The sequence below is a fragment of the Tyto alba genome, unplaced genomic scaffold (genome assembly GCF_018691265.1).
Source record: "Tyto alba isolate M040663 unplaced genomic scaffold, T.alba_DEE_v4.0 Super-Scaffold_2, whole genome shotgun sequence".
NCBI classification, from domain to species: domain Eukaryota; kingdom Metazoa; phylum Chordata; class Aves; order Strigiformes; family Tytonidae; genus Tyto; species Tyto alba.
The window spans coordinates 1,052,279-1,067,980 of record NW_024881282.1 but is presented as its reverse complement, the minus strand read 5'-3'; the positions used below and the strand labels follow the sequence as shown (position 1 = coordinate 1,067,980).

Genomic DNA, 15,702 nt, shown 5'->3' with positions numbered 1-15,702 from the left:
TCTGTGGGCTTTGCAGACCTGCAGGCAGGCAGAAAAACTTTGCAGGGGTTTCTAGAGGCTACGACGGGCACCCTGAATATCCCTACCTAAAGTCGAATCCTCTTTTAACTAACGCGTGCATGGTGCTGTCAGCTCCGGAGGGTTTGCCTGCGGTTTACGCCGCTGTGAGGCAGAGGAGCGGACGCGAAGGGGTGGACCAGGTCAGCGACGAGCCCACGCTGCGCTGACCCTCCCTGGGAGCTGAGGTGCTGAGGCAGGACAGCACGGCGCTGGCGGGAGTGTTCTGAGGAGGGAGCTCGCCTTTGGGATGACGGGGAGGCACTGCGGGGTGTTCTGCTCACCCGAGCAGCAGCCCTGGCTGCCGGCTTCTGCTGCGCTCCTCTCGCTTGCCTGCAGCACCAGGCTGCCGCCTCCCCTCCTAATGACTTTGGCTTTTCTCACGAGTAAGATTAAGTTACGTGGAGTCTTTTGGGGGTTTGCTTTTCTTTTTTCCTTTTTTTCTGGTGCCTAAAAGCACCGGGTTGGCAGCCAGTGGTGGGGATGACCTGGCGGGAGGGCAGGTTGTCCCCGCCGCTGCTGCAACGCCGGCCGGTTCTCCCCAGGTCCGGATGGCACTCAAGAACGCCGAGAAAGAGCTGGAGTCCCACTGCAGCTGGGCTGCGCCCGAGGCCCTGCAGAAATGGCTCCAGCTGACGCACGAGGTGGAGGTCCAGTACTACAACATCAAGAAACAGAACGCGGAGAAGCAGCTGCTGGTGGCCAAGGAAGGGGTGAGAATTTCCAGCGTCTTCTCCCGGGTCTTCCCCTCACAGCCCCAGGAAAAGTTGTGGGGCGTGAAACCCGCAGAGTTGGTTTCTCTGCACCTTCTTTATTTCCCTTTTAATGCCTTAAATTTGCATTTTTTGAAAGTGCAGCACAAACCTTCGTAGAGGTTGAAGTAAAGGCTGGAAACGCTAATGAGCAGTCACCTCTCAGGGCACGGCAGGCCTGACCTGGGCATGCCCGTGGGCTGCGATGGCCTGTCCTCAGGGGGCTGGAGCCCTGGGGAAGGTGCAGAGTAGTCAGTGAGCAGAAGGGTTTGCACCTACTAAGCATAATCCCTGCTTTAGGTGATTTAACGTGCACGGGCAACGAAATTTCTAACGTGTGCATGCGATCTGCAGCAATGAATCATTTCTGTATTCCCAGTTGTTTCAAATTTTCTGTGCCAACCAAAAAGCTGCAGGGGAGCTGTTGTAACATGTATTTGTCTCTGTGGACATACACAGCAATCAGAGCGGCAGCATTGAAAAATTTGTCTGCCTTAATCAGTTTTCATTCTGAACATTTTAACATTTCAATGGTTTTCCTTTTGCTGTGTTAGTTCCCATGTCCACGTCCTTGGTTTGCCTTCTGTAAGTCTCGAGTTAATGCCACTGGATCTGTGAACCAAAGAGCCGTGTGTGGAGACTTTAATTTTGAATACATACTGTGTCACAGAGGAACCCCAAAACAAAAAACCTCCCCAAACCAGCAACCCTGGGGCGTTAACAGTGTTTCTCTGGTGGTTTACTCATGGGAAGGACAAAACAAGGCTTTATGAGAGCCATTCGCTGTGTGAAGTAGCTGGTTCAATTCCCTCTGACTCTTGGGAGATCAGGAGAAGGGCCAAGGAGGAGCATGAAACGCCCAACCTGCTTATCACTGCTGGCAAATTCCTCACCCGCTGCGTTAGGAAGAATAACATCCTTCAGTAAAAACCCGATTCACACTATTTACATGTGTGCAAACAGCTGCAGGGACTATTTCTGTCTCAGTCCATCCAGGATGTTCTTGTCCTGGAGGAAACATAAGGTCATCTTCTTCCTGTGACCTTTTTCTGTTGATGTTCCAGGCTGAAAAAATTAAAAAGAAGCGAAACACCCTGTTTGGAACATTTCATGTTGCTCACAGCTCATCTCTAGATGATGTTGATCATAAAATCTTAACTGCAAAGTGAGTATCTACTTAATACCTTCCCTTATTTCTGCCTGCCTCTTTCACCCCTCTCCTATTAGACACGAGCGTACTGGAGCCTGTGAAGGTGCTCTTGGTCTCATTTTGCTGAACTTTTGTTCTGCTGACTTTAGTTAGCTGGGATTGGACTTGCTCCTTTTCATCATTAAGTTTTTGATTTCATCTGTGTGAAACAAGAAAACGCAGTTAAGCAGAGCAATTGAAAGTCCTCTCAAAATGGGGATTTGGGAGGCTGCATATTCTTAAGTGATTATCCCTGGATATTTCAGTCGTCATTGATTTCTTTTGTTTTTTTTTTTACTTTTTTAAATTGTTATATTCCTGAAAACAGAATGACAGATGTCTCAAGCATTAGGTTACAAAGCTGAACCGTTAGACTCCCCGTCAGTTTAAATTTACCCAACCTGCGGTGTGTTTTTTCCTTCATTCCCTACGTTTTTCCCCTCGTCTGAACCTTGCTTCCAGGCAAGCGCTGAGCGAAGTGACGGCTGCGCTGCGGGAGCGCCTGCATCGCTGGCAGCAGATAGAACTGCTCTGCGGCTTCCAGATCGTCAACAACCCAGGCATCCACACCCTGGCCTCAGCCCTTAACATTGACCCCGGCTGGATGGGCACCCCGCGGCCCAACCCCTCGCACTTCATCATGACCGATGACGTGGACGATCTGGACGAAGAGATCGTGTCTCCCATGTCCATACAATGTACGTAGCCCACGTTAGCTGTGCCTGGGGAGCCTGCGTCTGCCGGGTGCCGCAACGTGGGGCGGACCCGGGATCCTAGTTCGAATGGGTCGGGAGGAATTCAGGTGTCCAGGTTGGTTTTTCAATGACCAAAGGCAAACTGTTAGTCGTTAAGAGTGGGGAATGGCCCTAAGTGCCAGACCACTGCTGGGGTTGCTCGGAGCCTGTTAATTCCAGCAGAACTAGTAATTCGCAGATGTTATTAGTCATCAGTTAATCGTATGTATGCTATTCTGTTTGACTCACTGAATTTCAGCTTTTACAAAAAAAAAAAAACCAAAAAAAAAACAAAGGCATGGGGCTAGACTCACAAAAGCGAGAAAGGGAAACGGAGCGCATTGTCCCGACCTCCCCTTGGCTTGAGCACTCGTTTGGGCTGTGAAAGGACACGCTCTCCTCACGCACAGCTTTGGATTTGCACCTCTCCCCATCGCGTACGGGGAGGAGCAGCCTGCTGTGGTGATGCTGCCTGCCTGTAACAACCCGTTCCAACGTTGCCCGGAGCAAAGACTGAAGGCCCAGTGCCCCATCTCCTGCGCACGTGTTGCAGTCCCCGGGGCGGGCGTTCTCGCCCGCTTTGTCGGTGACTCTTCGTATACAAAGTGCATCAACTCCTGTAGGGAGGAGCGGGGCTGCTGCAGGGGGAGGGTGGGTGATCCCGCTCTCGCGAGCCCGGATCTCACGGCAGAAGGGGCTGAACTTGGGTCACCTCGTGCCTGTTACTCTCTCAGTTGCTGAGCTCTCGGGTTAAGTGAAGGCTGTCTCCTTCTCCGCAAAAGGTTTGTGAATCAGTCCTGACTACTGTTCGCGTGTTAAACTGACCCAGATTCAGCCTGGCTTCTCTCAGAACCACATTTTCCAAATACAGTTTCCTATCTCTAGCTACTGCGCAAGAGAATGGGAGAACTGAGGAGCTGTTCCAGCCGCTCTGTGACAGCTCTCTGAGCTCCAGCTGGCAGAGGGAGCCCGTGCTGACAGTGGTAGCTGCAGCAGCCTTCAGTTATGTCTGATTCAGGTCACCTTTGAGCGAGGACTTCAGGAAAAGTCTGTTAATTGGGTAGAAGGTGGGGGAGGAACAGCAGAGTCTCAGCGTTTGCAGCGTGTGCTGCAGGAGATGCCCGTACGTGCCATCACCATCCTCCCTCCTGGCTTCGGGCTCTGGTCAGGTGCTGTGAGGGTCTGGAGCCAAGCGCTGAGGGCGAGGGGGGTGAAGGCAGAGCACCCAGGATTTGGGTAGCCTGCAGGATGTTAAGGCAGGAGGAACAGGGTTTCTGCGTGATTCCAGGGCTCAGCAAACGTGCAGGTTGGAGCTGGTGGTTTATGGGGTCGGGTGTGCTTAGGGAGAGTTTAAAGCCTCAGGCAGATAATGGTGTCCTACTAGTCTTTGTGATTACCAGTTACCATGAGAAACTGAGCTAGACAGCTCTAATAAATCACTTGCAAAGATGCCAGCTAGCTATTAATGCAAGGGATGTCTGAAGAAAAGTCCTAAGTAACACCTGAAGCACGCTCTCCAGTGGATGTGAGCTCTGAGCCATGAGCCTTCATCCAAGATTTTAAGCCTCAGCTTTCGTGCCTTGCTTGAGACAACCTCGAGGGAGACTTTTCTCCGGGAGCACCTGCAGTTCCCATCCCCTTACCGGCAGTGAGCCTGCGTGCTGCAGCATCCCTGTGGGTGCCGGAGCTGGACCGAGCGCTGGGCACCCACCTTCCCAAAGCAAGGCAGCGTTTGCCTTTCCCTAGAGGATTTTTCTTTCTTGGTGTGCAAAAACTGCTTCAGGAGAGAAGCGATGAGGTTTTTTTTCTCCCCAGATGCGCTGGGGCTGTTGCTGACTGCCCGTGATGATTCTCCCAGTAAATCACATTTTTCTCTCTCCCGTTCACACCCGGCTGGCCCATCCCAGACGCAGCCTGGCTTTTCGGGCGCAGGTTCAGTGACCGCTCGTCTCTGTCCTCGGAGGATCAGTCCCTCTGGAAATACCCTGGTTTGGTTCTCTTCAATTATATTTTAATTTTTTGTTCTACCCTCTGCCCTTTTTCTGGACTAAAATACATTCACAAATTTCCCAACTTTCTGGCACGGAAAACTAATGAATGTACATCTCTTCACTGAGTCATCAGCATCTTTACTAACCCCCGGGAAGAGTCTGGTGGGATGAAGAAGAATCACAGTTCGCTGTAGTTCTCACATGTTCTTTTTGAAAAAAATCCAGTTATGAAATCTGGAGGGTTGTTTTTACTTGTTGGGTTTGGTTTGGGGTTTTTTTGATTTTTTTTTTTTCTACCCCTGAGGTGGAAATTAAGGATTCAGGCTAGGCCAGGAGGAGGTGATAACGTTCCCTTTCGCATCCCACCTCCTCCTCCGCCCAGGCTGTGCTCGCAGCCGCTCCGCTGCCGGCTGCGGCTGACCCCGATCCCTCCCCGCGGGGGCTGCTGCCCGTTGCTGTGCCCTTCCTCCCCTCGGTGTCCTTAACTAACCCGGGCGATGCCACCTATTCACGCTAACGTGTCCCCCGGTGTCGGCACGCTCAGCCCCCACGACGCCGAGCCTCCTGGTTTCGGTTGGAAGCCTTCCCTTCGCGGAGCGCTGCCCAACGATGGGATGGAGGTTAGGGCTTGCGCGGTGGTGGTCTGCCTCAAGCTGATGAGCTGGTGATTTGGCCAGCGTCGGTGAAAGGTGGGCAGTGTCTTGGGGTGAGACGACGTTTGTGGGGGGAGCGCGGAGGGGCTGGGGGCTGCGCGAGGCGAGGCCGCAGCCTTCGCTGCTGTGCGTACGGCAGGGTAAATCGTGCAAAAGGAGAGCGCGAAGGCGAAAGGTGTCGAGCTGCTGAATGGGGGGCTGGAACACCGGGGGGGAAAAAAAATGCAACGAACCCCTTAGGGGGGAAAAAAGCGTGGCCCAACAGAAAGAGAAACCTGTAGCAGGAGCACATAATCGCCCAGTTGATTGCTCTGCAGAGCTTGGATTCCCCATTAGCCCTCCAAACCAAAACTGTGTCCCCGCCAGCAGCGGGCAGGAAGGGACCAGCCGTGCCGTTCCTGGCCGTGCTGCCCTGGTTCGCAGCGGCACCGCGGGAGAGCTGGGACAGCCTCTGGTTCTGCCCGTTAACGCTCTCCCCCTCACCTCCTCGGAGCAGTTCTTTTCAGTCACCACCGGAGCAAGGCATTTTGTTTCCACCTTGGCTCCATGTGACTTGATTTCACTTATTTTCAGCTCTTGGAGCTCTTAAGAGAAAAAAAAAAAAATCTGGAAATAGAAAGTGGATGGTATAAAGAGCTCCAGCGAAAGGTTCGTAGATGGGCAGTATAGTAAAGCAAGAAGTAAACCTGAGTGCTGGGACCCTGTGAGAGAAACTGTGGTTAACCTTGGGGATGTGGAAACAGCAAAGGTGCCGGAATTATTCTTGCTTGTTCATTCTTCCACTTGCGATATGTCCCAGCAGTGATCCTTCAGTACTTGAGGTGTTGCTGTCAGATGAGCTGCAGAAGTTGCGTGTTTCCTACCTGTGTGTTTTTATAGCAGTGATTTGCTGGTTCTTCGATTCCCAAAGGAGCTCTCTTTCTACTCCATTTCTTAGCTTTCCTGTCTGTTCACCTTTTTAACCCATTTTTACATTTATTTCTTACGCACATAAGAAATCCTGAACAATCCTGAACACCTTATCTCCTGCAAAAGAAGGGATATCTTGTATGGAAATTGCAGTTAGTGGACTAAGTACAACCAGTCTGGTTGTCTGCAGGCTGGCGGAGCAGCTCAGTGGAATCCTTAGTTTTCCACATGTAATGCCTGATCGAAACGAAGGTGCAGAAATTTCCATAGGCTTGGGCTCGGTGCGTAGCCTTGGTGCAGAGGGAACGGGCTGAGCTCTCTGGCCTCTGTTGCCTGCCAGGTAAGGCTGCGTGGCCAGAGAGATCACGGTGATCTTTAAAAGCTGTTAATTAACTGGTGACAGTGCACTGAAGGAGGCAGTCTAGTTTGTTTCTCTGAAACAAGATTAATTATAGGGATTGGATGAGGGGTGACAGTTTTAAACTGACCGAGGGCAGATTTAGATGAGACCTAAAGCAGAAATTCTTCCCTGTGCGGGGGGTGAGGCGCTGGCCCAGGGTGCCCAGAGCAGCTGTGGCTGCCCCCTCCCTGGAAGGGTTCAAGGGCAGGTTGGACGGGGCTGGGAGCCCCCTGGGCTGGGGGAAGGGGGCCCTGCCCGGGGCAGGGGGTGGCACTGGAGGGAATTTAAGGTCCCTTCCCACCCAAACCAGTCTGGGGTTCTGTGAGAGAGAAGAGAGAGTTTGCAATTACAGAAAATATTTTTCAAGCTAAGCATCTCTTTGATCAGTAAGCTAATTATCAAACAGCCTCGGGCCAGACGATACCACTTTCGGACCAGAGCTATCACTTCAGGCACGGACTGATGACAAAAGCCTGTGGCCGACTCAATTAATACCGTAGTTGCTGTACACCTGCCACGTGTCCCAGCCGTTCTGCCCGGCAGAGGGTAAAAGGCTGGAGGTTTCTGCATCTCCAGAGCAGCTTTCCTGCAGCTGCACTCCACTTTCGGCCCCGCGTTCCTGCGCCTTGCTCCGGGAGTTGCGTCAGCGCAGCGGTGCTGGAAGCGGGCGCAGAGCGGAGCTCCGGGAGCCGCGTGTGCCTCGCTGGCTCTGGGTGCCCACGTCTGCGCTGATCACCGGAGGCTCCTTTTTTAGGCTGTGTAGGGAAATAGTACTACCAAGGCACGAAGCATCTGAACGATTCGGATGTCTGCGTTAGGATGAAATGAATCATGCCTTGAAAGTACCGACTTCACGTCTGCTATAAAGGGAGCCTGGGTGGTAGCTCTGATGTAGACTTGGGTAGGATGAATCACGCAGCCAGTTTCTGCTTCAAGCAAGATGGTCAGATAAGGTGTTCAGAAAGCACCTATATCGGGAATGTCAGAGTTTGTCACGGGCTGGGCTTTAATCTAGCATGTTAAGCAGCGGCGCCCGCTTAATGCTTCTTCTGCGTTAAACCAGCATAACTCCTAGAACAAGGTGGGATGGCTGCAGGGGCCCGACAAGCAGCCCGGTGACAGAAGGCACGGTGCTGCCTCTCCTGGCAGCTTTCCCACCGTGCCTCCTCGCCGATGGGATGTGCTGCCTTCAGCCTTCTCCCCTTTCTCTCATTGCAGCTCCTGCCTTGCCCAGCACAGTTCGCCAGCGCCTGGTGGACCCACCGCACGCCCACGGATCTCAGAGGTTGGTAGAGAGTTATGTGCAAGGCCAGAATGAGTCGGGCCAACCTGCCCACTACCGGGCAGGCAGAGTCTCTCTCCGTCGAAAGCACAGCCTCTCCTCTGGACAGTCTTTCAGTTCCGACCTTCCCGGCACCAGCCCATCATCTGCTGCCTCCACCACCTCTTCCACCTCTTGCTCCTCATCCACCACCACTGCATCTGCTCCTGCTTGCCATGTCCACCCTATCTATTACCATCACACCACCTCCTCTTATTTCCTTCAGATGGACTCCATCCCTGATCTACCCCCTCCTGATGTCACCTCTGGAGTTCGCTGTCGCACTGAGAGCTTTGGGTATATTGCTGTTTCTTTCCTAGCTCCCCCTTGCCTGCTGTGCCTCAGAGCTGGTGCTTGCTTGGGTGCTCCTTCTCCTGGATTCCTTGTGCCCTTTCCTTGTAGGCCTTTATTTCGTGATTTATCCACACGTTTGTTTCTTCAACCACTCTCCCGTGCCGGTGGACCCTCTAAGGAGTGCTCCACAGTCCATTCCCATATCTGTAAACTCAGTGGGTGCATAAACCATGGAGGTGCTGCTGTTTAGCTGTAGCTAAGCAAATGAGAGTTCCTGGGCACTCGGTTATGGCTTCAGTAAGTCAGTCTTTCACTTGGGTAATGCACCTGTGAGAACAAAGGTAACGCAACTAATCAAACAAACACTGACCTTATTTGAAGCCTTGACTTACTTGGGGTCTTCCCAAGCGAATTGCAAAGGAAACACGATGGGATGGTAGGTGCTGTGAGATAGCAGTTGGTGCTGCCGGAGGGTTTGAGATTTGTGCTGTTTTTAAGAGGTGGCAAAAGGCATCACTCAGGATTTTTGTGTTTCAGACCGAGTCTTTACCTCTGTTTTGGTAGGGGATGAGGCACGCTTGTGTTTTGGCTAAGGAACAGCTGAATAATGAGGAGGGAGTTGGATCACTGGCTTTAACTTGGCCTCTCTCAGTAGTAACAGCCGGCGAGCGATGGCTCTTTGGAGATGTGTGTACGATAGGGACTGGTCATCATCCACAGCCCTAAATCCCCGACCTCTCCCGATTCACCACGCCAGCGTTAAGAGGCGAATGACTGGGTGGGCCGTAGATGCAGGAATCCTGTCTAGTCTAACTGGGGTGCTGCGAGGGGCCTCCGGCAGCCGTCCCGGGTGCAGAGATGGGCTGTACCCCAAGCAGAGGATCGCGTTCCGTGGGCGGCCCTGGGAGGATTTGTTCCGGACAAGATCCACGGGCGGCAGCCGTTGGAGGTCCCCGTCCCCCGTGGGTCGTGGATGCGCCCAGCTCTGGGGCGCTGCCTGAGCCCGTGTCCATCCAGGTGTTTCATTCTACACCCTCGGCCGAGGGGCGAGTGGGGCGTGGGGTTTGCGGGGACTCGAGCTCAGGGGCGTTGCAGGCGGACGGTGGAAGGGCAGGGATGGGCTCGGGGGGGGGGGGTTCCTGGCCTCCTGCCCTGCCAGGGAGCTGCTTGGGGCCACAGCCAAGTCCTCTCAGCTCTCTGTTCCGCGCTTTCTCCTCGGTAAAATTAAAAATAGTCCCTTTATCCCCAGAGTTAGGGAACAGACTTCTAGGAAAAGGCTGGAAGTCTCAGTGAGGAAGCCGGTGGGGGCAATGTCCTTCACGTTTATTTGCCCCGGCAGGAGAACATTCCGAGTCACCACATCTTCATTTGTCCCGGCACGCTGTACCATTATTCCTTTATCGGCAGGTACCTCGCCCCTCAGGCGTAGGTTCTCTCCTGACAGCATTTACACAGTTCTGTTTGGGATGTCTCACCCCCTCGCTAACTCGGGGGTCTCAAAGCCGGGCTTTGCTGGGCCAGAGCATCCCTGAGCCCGGGCTGCGAGAACCAGCCCAGGAAAAACCCCGAGCAGCCCCAGGCAAATCACAGATCCTGGAGGAGCAGCACAGGGGGAAATTACTGCACCTGCTCCACAATGGACAATTAAAGAGCAATGTCTTGGTTAATGTCGTAATGTTTGTTTTGGGATTATGAGAAGCAGCATAATTAAAATTTAGATTAATTACTGCCAATTGGAGTTCAGTTGCAGCTGCCCCAGTTTGAGTGGTAAAAGCTGGGAATGCTCCCTGTAACGTCGCACAGTCCCTGTTTATCGTCGACCTTCCTGTCTGCAGAAAGGAGGGCTTGTCCTGGGAGCTCGAAGGCTGATGTACTGTTTCAAAAATAGCTGTATAAACATGATTTTTCTTTTCAGCTGAGGCCTGTGATACACTTAATTGCTGACCAGGTTAAAGTCTCGATCCCACAGACTCCCCTGAGAGTGGCAGAGGGAAATGTGGTGTGACTCTGGGATCCCAATTAGAAAAGACAATGGTGCTGAGAGGTCATTAGGAGAGAATAACTGGGATCTTCTCCTTATTCCCCACGGGCAGTTAGTAGCTTGTCAGAACCTAATTGGTCACCCTTCCGTGGAAGGTAGGACTGTTTTCTCTCCATTTCCATAGCAAAAGCCACCTGCTCATGCAGGATAATTGATTTAGCAACAGAGTTTTGCAGAGTAAAAACTTTTCACCCAAGATTTGCTTCAGCTACACAATAGCAGATGACTCCAAAATCCATGCTCATCCATTCTCCGTTCATTTCAGAAAGCAGAAATGAAGGATTGGGTGCCCAAGTGTGTTCTTCTTTTGTTGCTTTTAATTTTTTGTCACACTGCATCATTAGCAGACCCTGCTTAGATGCGTGTCTAAAAGTACTGCCGTGAAGGCATGCCACAGCACAAGCCAATGTATTGCTCTTTCTCTTTTATATAACCAGTCTCGGAGGCCTTTGCATACATCCCTCGAGCTCCACAGCTTCCCAAAGAGGCAAGCAGAACAGATGGGGAAGCTGAGGCTGAGAAAGGCCTTCCAGGGAGTCATTGCCAAGGACGAAAACGGAACCCAAAAAATTCCTGGCTCCCTTGGTAGGAGGGGAGTGCTACCTTGAGTGCTTTGGGCTGCTGGATCGCTGTAGCCTCTCTCGTACCCAGCAGATGCCAATGTTGGCGAGACCTCACAAAAGAAATAGTCCCAAACAAGCCTTTCCCCCCTCCCCGAGAAGGGCTGGGGGGTCTCTCCCCTCTGCGAACTGCGTACGGTGCTCGAGCCGGCTGGGGGGGTAACCTGGTAGGGCCCTTCTCTCCAGGCAAGGCCCGCGCGTGGCCGGTGAATCGCTTTCCTGAGCTCCTCACTCTTTGCTTCTCTTTTGCAATTGGCTTCAGAGGATCCGGTGCAAATAAGGTCAGAGCTGTTCTGATTTTGAAGGCTGATGTGTGTGTTTTTGAATGTTGATGCAGCGGACTGGGTGTCCCTTTGGCGGGGGGGGAGGAGGGGTTGGAGGGTGCTGCGTGCACAGAGGTTTCTGCTGCCGGTGCCTGCTTCCAGTGGTACCCGTGGATAAAGCTGATGGAGATGGGAGCGTAGGACCAGACGCCCACCCTGGTGCCCCTTTTCCGATGGGGGAGGGGACGTGGCAGCCAAAGCAAAAACCGAGTGTCAGTAATCCAGTGGCAGACTAGTTTGCTGCTCTTACTGGAGGGGAAGAAATTACTGTTGGGTCTGCATCGCAGGGGCTGTTCCTGAGCCTCTGGCTGCGCCCCGCTGAGCACAGCAAAATAACTAACCCATGCAGCAAATTTGATTCTGCCTTAGGGGAAGCCTTTGCTGCCCTGGTGCCCGGTGCTAGCAAGCTATATAACGTACAGCCTTGCAGCTGTGGGTGCTCTTGGTAAAGGGCAGGGAGCGGTGGTGGCAGCAAGGTCTGTAGGAGGCTGGTGGACAGACCAAGCCCTGCGTTAGTGCCGGCTGCCCCCGCGCCACGCCAGAGCTTTCCTACGGCCGCGTCCTGGGCTGTGCAGGCAGCAGGAGCCCGCCCGGAGAAACCCTCCAGCGGGCTGCACAGCTGAGGGAAAACACACACTTCTTCTAGATCCTCCTCCTGCCCCCTCTCCCCTCTCTCCCCCACTACCCGTCTTTCTTTACTCCATGCTTTGCTCTCCGCTTCTTTTGTTTGCAAAGTCAGCCCGCCCCCATTTTCTCACCCTCTCTCGCTCACCGCGGTCGGTTGGGGTTCTTGGCGCGGCGGGAAGCCCAGGCGAAGGCAGGTAAAGCAGCAGCAAACGCCCGCGTGCCGCCTTCACGTCGGTGGGACGCCGTCGGCTTCGGTCTTCGCAGGCTGGAAGCGCCCAGCTACGTGGAAAAGAACGGCGAACGCCGCGGCGGTGCGGCCGGGGTGGAGCAGCTGTGCTGTCCGAAGGGAGGCTCCCAGGCGTTTCCACGTTCAGCTGGTGGCCTGAGGTTTTTCAGGAGGGGTGAGCTCCTGCCGCACCGCAGAAGCGCTTTTCTCTGGAGGCACCTTCCCGCAGCGCCGTGGAGGCTGGCTGTGCCTTGGGCCAGCGTTTCCTCTTGAAAACGGGCCGTACGCAGCATAAGCCTCACGAAAACCAGCAGGATAGAGGCCGGCCTGTTTAGGCTGAGCCTTGCCCGAGGTGACTGGCAGCAATCCTTTGGGATGTTCTTTCCTCCTCTCTTGTCCCGGCACTGGGCTCGGGGGCGTCCCCTCCTCCTCTCCGACAAAGCCAGCGTGCATCCCAGGGAGTCGTGTCCCCGTGGACACGCACCTCCCCTGTCCCGCGCTCACCCCCCGGGAACCGCCACGGAGGATCTTTTGGGGCTGCAGGAAGTCTCAGCGAAAGTTTCCACCTGCTGGTGTTCGGTTCTGAAAAGCAGCCCGTGCCCGTGGGTGGCACAGCGGGGCCCCTCTCGGCGTGTGCCTGAATGTCCCGCTCTGTCGGGGAGGGGGGGCAGTGGCCCAGCCACCCCCGTGGGCTGCTGCCCACCCCTGATGTGCCACGGGCATCCGCAGTCGCGGCGCCTCGCCTCTACCCTGTGGGAATATATTCCTGAGTCGCAGCTGGATGGATTATGAATAAAATGGGTGAGTTTAGCATCATCGGGGTGTTGGAAAAGCATCTGCTCATAGGCTGTTTCCCCCCCTTCAGTCCAGCTCTGGACGGCGAGCCCAGAAAGAAAAAATTATGGTCCAACGAGGTCCACGTCTCCCCGGGGTGCGGGACCAGCTGTCCGGGGATTGGGTTCCCAGCACCGCGGGGGAGCAGGATGCTCCCGGACCGGAGCGTGTTTCTCCATCTGCCATCATCGTTTTCTCCACACGCTGCCGTAGCCCCAGGTTTGCTTTTGTCTCTTCTGGATTGAAGAGCCGCGCAGGACGGAGCGGGGGAGGCTCGCGGGGCGGCCTCCGAGCTAGCGGCCGTTTGCAGATCTCAGCAGGGAGAGCGCTCGCCCTCTTCACAGATGAGGCATTTTTGAAGCCACCTCAGTTCAAAAAGAAATATATTTTTTTGCCGTATTTGCTACTCTCTTCCATATTATTTTTTTTTTTGGAAAGATTTTTTTTTATTGACCTCACCCACATACCTTTGTGACCGTGGCAGCCGGTGGAAGGCTTGGGCTGATTTTTACTGGAAACAAGAGCATTTCTCAGTGGCGTTACAACTCTGAATCTCAAGCGAGCGGGCGTTATAAACCTGCCTTCGCCGGCCATGGCGCGCCGCCTCCGCACGGTGCTCGGCCATGTCATCGGGCGAACGCCCCGGGGTCTTTCGGGAGGTGGTCCCCGGGGAACAGGTAGTGGGGTCACCGGAGCGGGGGCCGTGCCCCTGCCTGCCCCTCGTCCTGCCTCGGATCAGCTTCTGCCCAGGCTGAGGTTTTGCCACGCTGCCCGTGTGGTTCTGGCTGAGCGGAGAGCCTGGACGGAGCCTCGTCCCCTGAGCTCGACCCTGCAGCCCACGGGCGGCTCCGAAGATGCGGCTCCGGCAGCATCCTCGGTGCTGGGGGGGGGGGGACACGACACTCACCGGCCGCTGCCTTCCCCGGCATCGCTCGGTGGGGCCGGTGCTGAAGCACGTGGCCGAAGGCCGCTTGGTTTTCGCGGCAAAGGCGGCACTTCCCAGGTATTTGTGGAGGAGACAAACCTCTGAAAGCACGTGTGGGGCACCGGCTCGCCCTCGCGGCGTCTCTCCCGCCAGCAGCTCGCTCGGCACCTGCGTGCGATGGCTTCTGCCACCCCTTCTTGGGGGGGAGGTGACACAGCGAGCGGCCTGACGGAAATTCCCTGGCAGAAATTCCCCCTTTGCAGGTGTGCTGAGCACCGGCAGGGACAGGAAGCGTTCGGGAAGAGCGCGAAGCTCCTGACTTAAAGGAAAGCGGTCGAGTTGCGGTTGCAGTTAGGTCTTCCTTCTGCGTTTACTAGCAGCAGCCTGAGACCTCAAGCCCCCCGGGTCGCGCGAGTGCCGTCGGTGTCCACCTCTCGGAAGATGGCTCTGAAATACTCCCACGTTCAGCCCCGTGGAGTTTTCCCGAGGCTGCCGTTCCCGAGGCTGCCCGGCGCCCAGCCCCGGTTACCCCAGTGAGAGCTCCGGGCCACGAGCTGGCAGCGACCGTCTGCGGAGCCGCCGGTATCTGCTGGTGGCGTTGGGGAGCTCCCGGGGCTCCGTACGGTGTGTTGGGTGGCAGTTGTCTCCCTTGGACGGCCTCCAAGACGCTCACTCAGAATAGCTGGGGGCTTCACACCATCCAAATTGTTCGGTTCCTGTTCTCCCCGGCCTGCTGCTAACCTTGAGGACGCGGCTCTCCGTCGCTCGGGTGTCAGATGGGCTCAGGTGTGCATCTGGGAAAGGCAAGGACTATTCCAGCAATGCCTGCGGCTATTCTTGTTAAAATAAGAGATGAAACAAGTCTCCACAGCTGGGCTCTCACGGCAGCATCCTTACCATGCGCGAGGGATTTTAATACCCCTTTCCTCCATATATTCCCGTGGAGCTGTTAAACGAGGGCCCGAGTTTATTCAGTGGGCTTTGTTACAAAATACCCTCGTTGCCATCACGAAGGGCGGTGACGTGAGGAGGGACTTTCCTGCCTTTTCCAAACCCCTGGTGCTAGCACAGTCCTGGGTGACGTCGTGCTGCCGCAGCCGCTTTTCCTGAGCACCCACCCGGTACCGCCTGGCCCCCTCCTGCACCGGCTCCGCAGCGAGGGCATCTTCTCTCGGCTTGCTGGCTCCAAACTCTGGAGTTACTTGTGCTGTTAAAGGAGGGGCTGGGGGCTCCTCAGGGCGCAGTGACCCCCGTCCTGGGGGCCGAGCTGCGTGGGGAGGAAGCGGTGAGCACCTCCCGTCTCTTCTCACAGCCTTTCGCTTCTCCTCTTCGCCTTCCATCCGCCTTTTCCCATTCTGTCCTACCTGCCTCCGGCCGGTGGGGCAGGGCCCGCTCCCCCCCCCCCCCCCGTGTCCTGACGCCAGCGTTCGAGTAGGTGGCAGCGAGAGCAGCGCAGCGCCCAGGTTTCGGCGGGGACGTCCGGGGCCCGCAGCGTTGCACCCCTCGAGCTGCGACTTCCCCGTTTCTCCTTTCCTCCTACCTCCCACTCTCCGCTTCAAAAAGGATCCGGGAGCTCCTGGGGCTGGCGCGGCCACGCTCGGCGATCCCCAGGAGGCACCAGGCCGGGGGCACAAACCGCTGTGCAGCGGCGGGGCTGGGGCATGGCTTCGGGCAGGGAACCCCAACCTCCAATCCCTCCCTCGGGGCTTGGGGGTTCGCTCCGGCTGACCCAGGAGAAGGGGAGGGGTGTGGGGGGTGTGGAAACGGTCGATCTGACGGTTTCCATCCCGGGGCCAGGGTCTGGCT

General features: G+C 55.4%; 1 protein-coding gene across 5 annotated transcripts in view; it reads left to right on the top strand.

Moving 5' to 3' along the window:
• Nucleotides 1–15,702, top strand: part of STIM1 (stromal interaction molecule 1) — a 99,850-nt gene that overhangs the window by 80,136 nt on the left and 4,012 nt on the right. For 3 of the 5 annotated variants that reach the window (XM_042791911.1, XM_042791912.1, XM_042791910.1), the window contains exons 9-13: nt 603–770; nt 1,874–1,974; nt 2,461–2,696; nt 4,640–4,720; nt 7,904–7,970. In XM_042791911.1, coding sequence (XP_042647845.1) covers nt 603–770; nt 1,874–1,974; nt 2,461–2,696; nt 4,640–4,720; nt 7,904–7,970 — 653 coding nt within the window. The remainder of the gene's footprint in view (nt 1–602; nt 771–1,873; nt 1,975–2,460; nt 2,697–4,639; nt 4,721–7,903; nt 7,971–15,702) is intronic. The other 2 variants (XM_042791914.1, XM_042791913.1) reach the window with 1 other exon arrangement.